The following is a 7,417-nucleotide window of genomic DNA, read 5'->3' as shown; positions in this document are numbered from 1 at the left end:
TATGAAGGAGCTGTGAAGGAGCTGAGGGAGGATCATGGCCACCCTGCCCCATTATGCCTTTACAGAAAACACAGGGCACATGTCAGCCAGGTGGTTGCTGGTCTCATGTGGATGTAGTGCATGTGTGACTCTACATGCACTACCCATGCTGACTCCAAATATCTTGAAGAACCACAATGGAGCTGTTCTGTCTGTGTGGTAAAGAATGAGTATTTGCTGTACCTCAGTCCTTATCACTTTCTCATATTACTGGGAACTCTTTTCCGGTTGGAAGGATACAGACTGTGCCCTCCCTGAAACTGCCCCATCAAAAGATGGGCACGCCATGCTCCTGCAGCCAGGGAGAGCTGGCAAGGACCTTGCCATCACACCTTCCCCACATAGCTGAGGCCTTCCTGTCAAAACAAGCCTCCTTGTATTATGCTCTAAACTGGTCCTTGCCCCAAAGTGCTTCATGTCTGCACAGATGAGCCAGGCCAAGCAGGTACTGACAGGGGTACTCATCTTGGTCACCAGTAATCACAAGAGCTTGTTACTCTGGTGTCTCCTGTTTACACATTAACTGCTGGGAGTCCTAGAGTCACTGATCCTGACTCCGTTCACTCTGGCGTGACTCTGGAGTAACTTTGTGGAGGGAACTAATTCGCTGTTGGCTTACAGCAGTGTAACTGAGGGTGGAATCTGGCCTCAAGATGCTTGCTACAGGGCTGGGCACTGGACCTCTGTAGTTCTCTTTCCATCACTCATGTGCTGCCTTCTCCCAAGTGTTGTGGTTGGACCCACTCCTGCTCCCTGTTTCCTGCAGTGGCTGGTTTCTCCTTTGTACTTTGATCAGGCTCTCAGGACTGTTTTCCATGTGGAAGATTTTTGTTTCCCTTCTCTGAACCTGGAGAGCCCATTGTCCTGCTGGGAATACCCCATGGTCCCCAGCCCAGCAGGGTGCTGTTTTAGATGGCAAGCTGAATATCAAACCTGCTCATGGGATTTAGCTATTTCCAGCCTCCTCTCTGCTTACCAGCTCTCTAGAGGCTATTCCTGGCTTATTCCTTGGGAAAAGACCTGTAAAGGAACTAACACTTACCCTTAAAGCAGCTGGGAAGGGAGTGAGCTGGCTGTCAGGGGCTTGGGCCTGGGCCTCTGGCATCCCCTCTGTAACACAAAGCATTCTCTCTCATGTGTGGACTCCCATAGATTTGGTCACTCACTCTGGTAATGGTCCTGCTCTGTCATCTAATTCATACCCTGCCACCGCATCCCATGAAGCTCGGGCGGAGTCCATCAGAGATAACCCCACCACCATGCCATCTTCACAGCACCATCCCATGGATCCTGGCCAGGCATGCACAGGTATGGGCTGTGGCAGGGGTGAAGCCTCCCTGGGTAGGAAGTTACCAGAGCTCTGAGAGGCAGAGCAGATGTTTCTTGGTGCTGGGGAGCCTTTCCCACTGGGCTGGAACAGCTCAGTAATGCCATTACCCATCTGCTCAGAACATCCTTTCCTTCTGTGCTGGTTTACAGAGAGCTTGATCCATGAATGCAGTCAGCACTCAGAGGGGTCAGGACCATGCATGTCTCTTAGAGGACAGAGAAGTACATGGTTTGGTCCATTGAGTACACAGGAGCATTTACCCCCTCCAAACCTAGGGCTGCCTGGGCACAATGGACTCATGGGGACAGATGCTCAGAAGTTACATAGGCAGAGAATAGGCCCAACATCAGACTGAGCAGGTGGTCAGGACCCCCAGCCTCTTGTGTGTGGTGGAGCACAGTGGCAGGGCAGGATTGGAGAGCTGGGTGCCTGTTAGCCAGGCTTGTTTCCAGTCTCTGGTTGGTGTTACACCCTGTGGGCTTGACAACCCTTCCCACACTGAGGTAATTCAGAGCAGCTCTGTTCACCTCAGGCGAGTTGCTCAGGTCTGGCCCATGTGTGGGAAGGCTCTGAGGGCTTGGGAGAGGGTGCATTGCCTGATGTTGCCTCCCTGTGGCACAGGCAGATTCCCAGCTCTGGGTGTCATGTTAACCTTTCTACCCATCTACGGTATTTCTCCTATCTCCAGGGCTGCTCTTCAACTCCTTGTCCAAGCCATTTAGCCTCCCTCTGCCTCCATTTGCCCCTGGGCCGTCCTCCTTCTTGCCTGCCGGCTCCTCTCCTTTTGCTCCCCCTCCTCTCTTGGGTTGCTGTGGGACACCTGTCTTCTCCTTGGCCGAAGTGCAGCAGGAGCTGCAGATGCTGCAGAAGCAGCTGGGAGAAAGTGAGAGCCTCCTGCTTGGTTTTTCTGCCTCCCCCACATTGGCATGTGGCTCTGCATGGCTTTCTGCAATAGCTTGGCATGCAGAACCATTCCACCTGCCCAGGCCTTGTCTGTCTGTCTGTCCGTCTGAGGCACATGCTGTCCTCATCACACTGGGGTCTCCTGCTTTAGTCCAGCCTGGCTCCCAAACCACCCTGTCCCCCAGCACCCACCAAACTTAGAAGACAAGAAAAGTCAGGAGAGAGGGGCTAGTGTGTGGTACTGAGGGTCCAGCAGGTTTCATGGAGCCTCTGGGAGCACTAGCAAGTCTGAGAGAGGCTGGTGGCCAGGGTCTAACTAGAGAAATGCAAGGGAAACAATGGAAATTCCCAACATCAGGACAAGCTAGGAAAAAATTGCTGACAGAAAGGGATTGGATGAGGAGCAAAAATGGGGGCTTGGGGGGACTCGTACCCCACAGTACAGCAACTGGAAGAGGAGGATCCTAGCCCCAACCTGAACTCATAGTGCAGAGACTGGGAAGGGGGGTGCAGGGGGTGAGACATTTAGATGAGGAGCCCCTGAACATACCTTTACTGCAGAGACTGAAGTGCAGGATGTTGAGAGAGATTATTTGGGTCTGGCACCCCAGACAGCTCTTGCATTGAGGCTCATCATCTTGCTGGTGTGCATAATGCCACAGGCAGGGGCCTGTCCTCCAGCCCCAGAGGCTGGCCTGTGCCCTGAATCCCCAGCATGGACTGCAGCAGGGCACTAGCCAGAAGGATGGCTTCAGTCAGTCTCTGGCTTGTCTGCCGAGATGGCCATGACAGGAACAGCTGGTGTCAACTGGGAGGTGGCTGGCTCTTTCTAGGAGCAGGGCTGAGATCTCCTGGCTCATTTCACAGAAGCAGTCACAGTGGCAGTGTTGGAAGTGCCCCCAGAGAGGGTCCCTGCTTCCTCCAAGTCCCTCCCAGCCACCCAGGTCCCACTGCTCTGTGTTCAGTGTTCTAGTGTCTGTACCCACTATCCCGGCACTGATGCTGGCCTTGGTTGTAGTCAGCTCACAGCCTCCCGGCTTAGCACATGTCAGTCTGAGAAGCCTTCTTCCTTGTGGTGTCTGCTTGCCAGCTCTTGCTCCCTGGGCCTTTCATTAAAGCCACCTGACTCTCGCCGGTGCATGACAGCTTACAGGACTGGCTATATGTCTGCAGATGCCCTGCAGGTTGGTGCCATGGCATGGTCCAGTCAACTGTACTCTTCAGTTTATGTGTGCCTAGAGGGGAACTGGTTTTGCAGCGAAGGAAGCTGGGTGCAATGAGGGGAGCTACCTCAAGGGCTGCACTGGGGTTGGGTGTGGGGGCAGTGGTGTGTACTGGGCCTTTAGGTAACACCAGGGGTGTGGAGTGATTAAGCAAAGAGAAAGATCATGGCCAAGAAGTTGTGTGCAGGATTCAGGAGTCTCTGCCAGGGGATCTCTGGCGTGTGTGAGGTTGAAGGCCTGGCTTGGGGGGGTCAAATGAATAGACCCTAATATAGAACCAATTCTGTCTATGCAGAGGTGTCTGAAGGGACTGCAAGGGAGGGCTGGGGTAGACCCCACCTTGACATAAGGAGACATCCTGATCTGACCAGGCTTTCTGCCCTGGGAGCCTGTGTTCAAATGCTTGATGAGGGCTTCCCTGCTGGTCTCAGGCTGCTTCAGCAAGGCCAAGGCCAGGGGGACAGTGGGGAAAGAGTCCCTTCAGCAGCCTCTGGGAGACTGTCTGAACTGTGCAGCCACCCTTTTGTTGTCCAGGGACATCCATGGGCCCCTGTGCACTCAGGGCCTGGGGCACCTTGAGGTGTCCCCTGGGACAGGCTTTCCAAGGTGATATCCAGCTTCCTCCCTGTGGTAGCACCCAGTCTTCCTACCTGTGCTACTCCCTCTCTGTCTGCCTGGCCTTCACCTCTGCTCATTTCTGTCCAGGTGTGACCCTTACTGTGCCACCAGTGAAAGCAGCCTCCCTGACCAGCACCTTCAATGAGGCCAGTCCCTCCTCCTCTTCCCACTGCCTCCATGCTGCCCACATGGCTCCTCCTCAGCCTCATCCCCTGCAAAGCTTGACTCAGCCTCACAGGAAAGTTGAGGCTAGCTTTGTGGACAGTGGTGCCCTCTGGGATCTGCCTCACCTGAGCCAACCTCAGAAAGGGACCTTTTACGGAGAGTTGTCCTCTGGGTCATCGGGTTATCCATCCAGCCAGAAGCTGACAGGTAAGATGAAGTGGGAGTACCATGATGGGCAGAGGGTACTGTGAGGAGCTGTGGTGCCTGGTGCTGTGGGGAAGGGCTGTTGGAAGTGAGCCACCTCAGTGAGTAGGATGGGGGTGTGGGATGTACCGAGGGAGGCAGGGACAGGACTGTGTATGTGCCCAGTGGGGGCTGGTGAAGGAGGGTGGATAAATGGAGAGCAGAGACATGGGCTCACCCCTGACAGAGGCACTTGGGTTTGAGATGATCTCAGTTCTGATTCCCCAAGGACATGCCTCGCCCAACCCAGCCCAGCCCAGCCCAGGTTTTGGGTTAGATAGAGATTCCCAGGTCACCCTTCTTTCTGCAGCAGATTTGGCCCAACAACCTCTTCATTCATATCCTGCTCCTTTTGCCTGCTGATTTGGGGTTTTGGGGAAGGGTGAGTCTTGGTAAAGTAGAGATGCCTGTGGGGAGGTCACCTGGACAACACTGTGGACTAGGCCTGGGTAACAAGCTGCCTCTGCTCCCAAGCTGACCCCTTGGCACCTCATTCTGCTTCTCTCTTGCTGGGTGGAGCAGGGGCTGACTTGCTGGAAGAGCACTTGGCTGAGATCCGCAGCCTGCGCCAGCGCTTGGAGGAGTCCATCTGCACCAACGACCGGCTGAGGGAGCAGCTGGAGAACCGCATTGCGTCCACCACCAAGAGCAATGGTACAAGCTGAGGCCCCAGGCATCAGAGGCCTGGGGGCTTGGGGCAGGGCTGGGCTGGGCACCTCCCAGACAAATGTGACCCCAGGCAGCCCAGGCAATATTGTTCCCAAAGGGGCAGACCCCTTGGGATGCCCAGGTTCTGGGGGGAGAGGAAGGGAAATCTTCAACTCAGGGTGGGATGCTGCCATCGCTGTGCTCCTGCTCAGCACCCCTCAGAATGGAGCTCCTGAGGTGCATGGGTGTGCCTGCTCTCTCAGAGCTGCAGAGGGGTCTGGCCCCCATTTCACAGAATCAGAGAATCATAGAGAAGCAGAGATGAAAGGGACCTCCAGAGGTCATCTAGTCCAACCCCTTGCCTGAGGCAGGAGCATCCCTATAAAAAACATCCTGAACACATCCATCATCTAACCTCTTAGTAAAACTACCATCAATCCTGACACAACACAAGACAACAGGCTAATCTGCCAGGTAAAGCAGGGGAACAAGGACAGCCAACGTCCTGCTTCTGTAAGAAGGTTGTCAAGAGATCCCAGGTTGAGGGCCATGCCCCCTGTTACAGAGGAAGGCAAAACCTCCTACAGTCCGTACCGATCTGACCATGGGGTTAAATTCATTCCTGACCCCAAATATAGCAATTAGTCTGAAGCTGAGCAGAGGGGCAAGACCCTCTAGCCAAGAACCTTTAAGTTGCAGCAGGAGCTCTGGCACACCCCAGTCAAAATCCCCAGCCTTGGCTGCAGCCAACTTCCAGTGCCTCTGAGGGATGCCTATAAACACCTTGACAGCATTAAGGAGCCCCCACACACTGTCAAGCAGGTCATTCACATCTCTTTTCTCTTCCCTGTGGGGCCAGCCTGCAGGATTGGCCCTGAGCAACTCCTTCCCTGCTGTGGCAGAATCCCTCCAGGTGCAGACCCCTGGAAGCCCCCGAAGGCCAGCTTTTGGGGAAGCTTGAGCAGCTTTGTTCTGTGTGTCACTGTGGCTCCTTGTTGCAGGATCACCCACCAACATCTACATCCATGGGCTGGAGCCCACTTCTCAGTTGAGTAGTGAGAACCGAGCCCTGCGGGAGGATAACAAGAGCCTGCAGCTTCAGCTGGATCATCTTTCCAGAGGTGGGAGCAGTCAGCCATACTCTGTTCTGCACCAGTGCAGCTACCAGGGCTTCAGGGCCAGACTTAGGTGTGGCTGCAGATCTGAGCTTGCTCCCTCTGTGTAAGCAGAGCCTGTTGTTTGTAGGACCCTAATTGAAGTACTGCTCCCAGCTCCCAGCCTGGCCCTATTTGGCTGTGGCTCTGAAGTTCCCTCCCACATCTCGAGAGGTGGGTTGGAGAACAGGCTTGGTGTGTGATGTTAGGCCCTCACCCATGGATGCACCTTGTCTGTAGTGGGCACCAGATGCTCCATCCCAGCAGGCTCAACCGACGCTGCACTTCTCCCCACCTGCTTATTCACATGTGGCCCTACCCTTGCCATGGTCCCCTTCCTGGCCTCTTGGCCATTACCATGGATGTTGCCTCACCGGTGGGGCTGATATGCTGTCTGCTTCTTCATCCCAGAGCTGGAGTGCCTGCGGGAGACACTGCTTACAACACACTCCAGGCTGCAGGATGCCCAGGCAGAGCAGGAGCAACAGCAAGCTGAGCAGCAGAGGCTGGTGGAAGAGGTCCAGGAGAAGCAGCAGAGTGCCCTGCAGCTGCGGGAGGAACAGCTGGCTCTGCAGGAAAAGAATAACAGGTCAGTGTGCTTGGGACCTAGGATGGAGAATATGTGCCAAGGCCTTCAGCCTTTCCAAGGCTGGACTCATGGACTTCAAAGTCATATTATCTAAGAGGCCATTATAAAAGATTATCAAAGAGGCCATTCTTAACTGACTGCCTGATGGCAACATCCTGAGGGATAGCCAGCTCGGGTTTGTTGCTGGTAGGTCTTGCTTGACCAATCTTATTTCCTTTTACGACCAGTTGGCCTATCACCTGGACAAGGGAGAGATTGTTGTTGTATATCTTGACTTTAAAAAAGTCTTTGACCTGGTATCCCATGATCACCTCTTGGCAAAACTGGCCAACTGTGGCCTCGGGTCCACCATGATCCACTGGCTGGGGAATTGGCTCCATGGTCGGACCCAGAGGGTGGTCGTTGATGGAAGTCAATCGTCATGGTGCCCTGTGACCAGTGGGGTCCCCCAAGGCTCTGTCCTTGGGCCAACACAATTCAACATCTTCATTAATGATGCGGACAT

At 54.5% G+C, this 7,417-nt stretch overlaps 1 protein-coding gene across 9 annotated transcripts in view; it reads left to right on the top strand.

The window, feature by feature from the left end:
- Positions 1-7,417, top strand: part of LOC109287037 (myomegalin-like) — a 152,004-nt gene that overhangs the window by 126,451 nt on the left and 18,136 nt on the right. For 7 of the 9 annotated variants that reach the window (XM_019501959.1, XM_019501961.1, XM_019501955.1 and 4 more), the window contains 6 exons: positions 1,192-1,347; positions 2,058-2,252; positions 4,201-4,485; positions 5,044-5,175; positions 6,171-6,290; positions 6,735-6,912. In XM_019501959.1, coding sequence (XP_019357504.1) covers positions 1,192-1,347; positions 2,058-2,252; positions 4,201-4,485; positions 5,044-5,175; positions 6,171-6,290; positions 6,735-6,912 — 1,066 coding nt within the window. The remainder of the gene's footprint in view (positions 1-1,191; positions 1,348-2,057; positions 2,253-4,200; positions 4,486-5,043; positions 5,176-6,170; positions 6,291-6,734; positions 6,913-7,417) is intronic. The other 2 variants (XM_019501958.1, XM_019501960.1) reach the window with 2 other exon arrangements.

This window comes from Gavialis gangeticus, unplaced genomic scaffold (genome assembly GCF_001723915.1).
Source record: "Gavialis gangeticus isolate Ggan-Ray unplaced genomic scaffold, GavGan_comp1, whole genome shotgun sequence".
Lineage (NCBI taxonomy): Eukaryota > Metazoa > Chordata > Crocodylia > Gavialidae > Gavialis > Gavialis gangeticus.
Note: the sequence above shows the minus strand (reverse complement) of the source record. Positions and strands in the feature narration are given on the sequence as shown.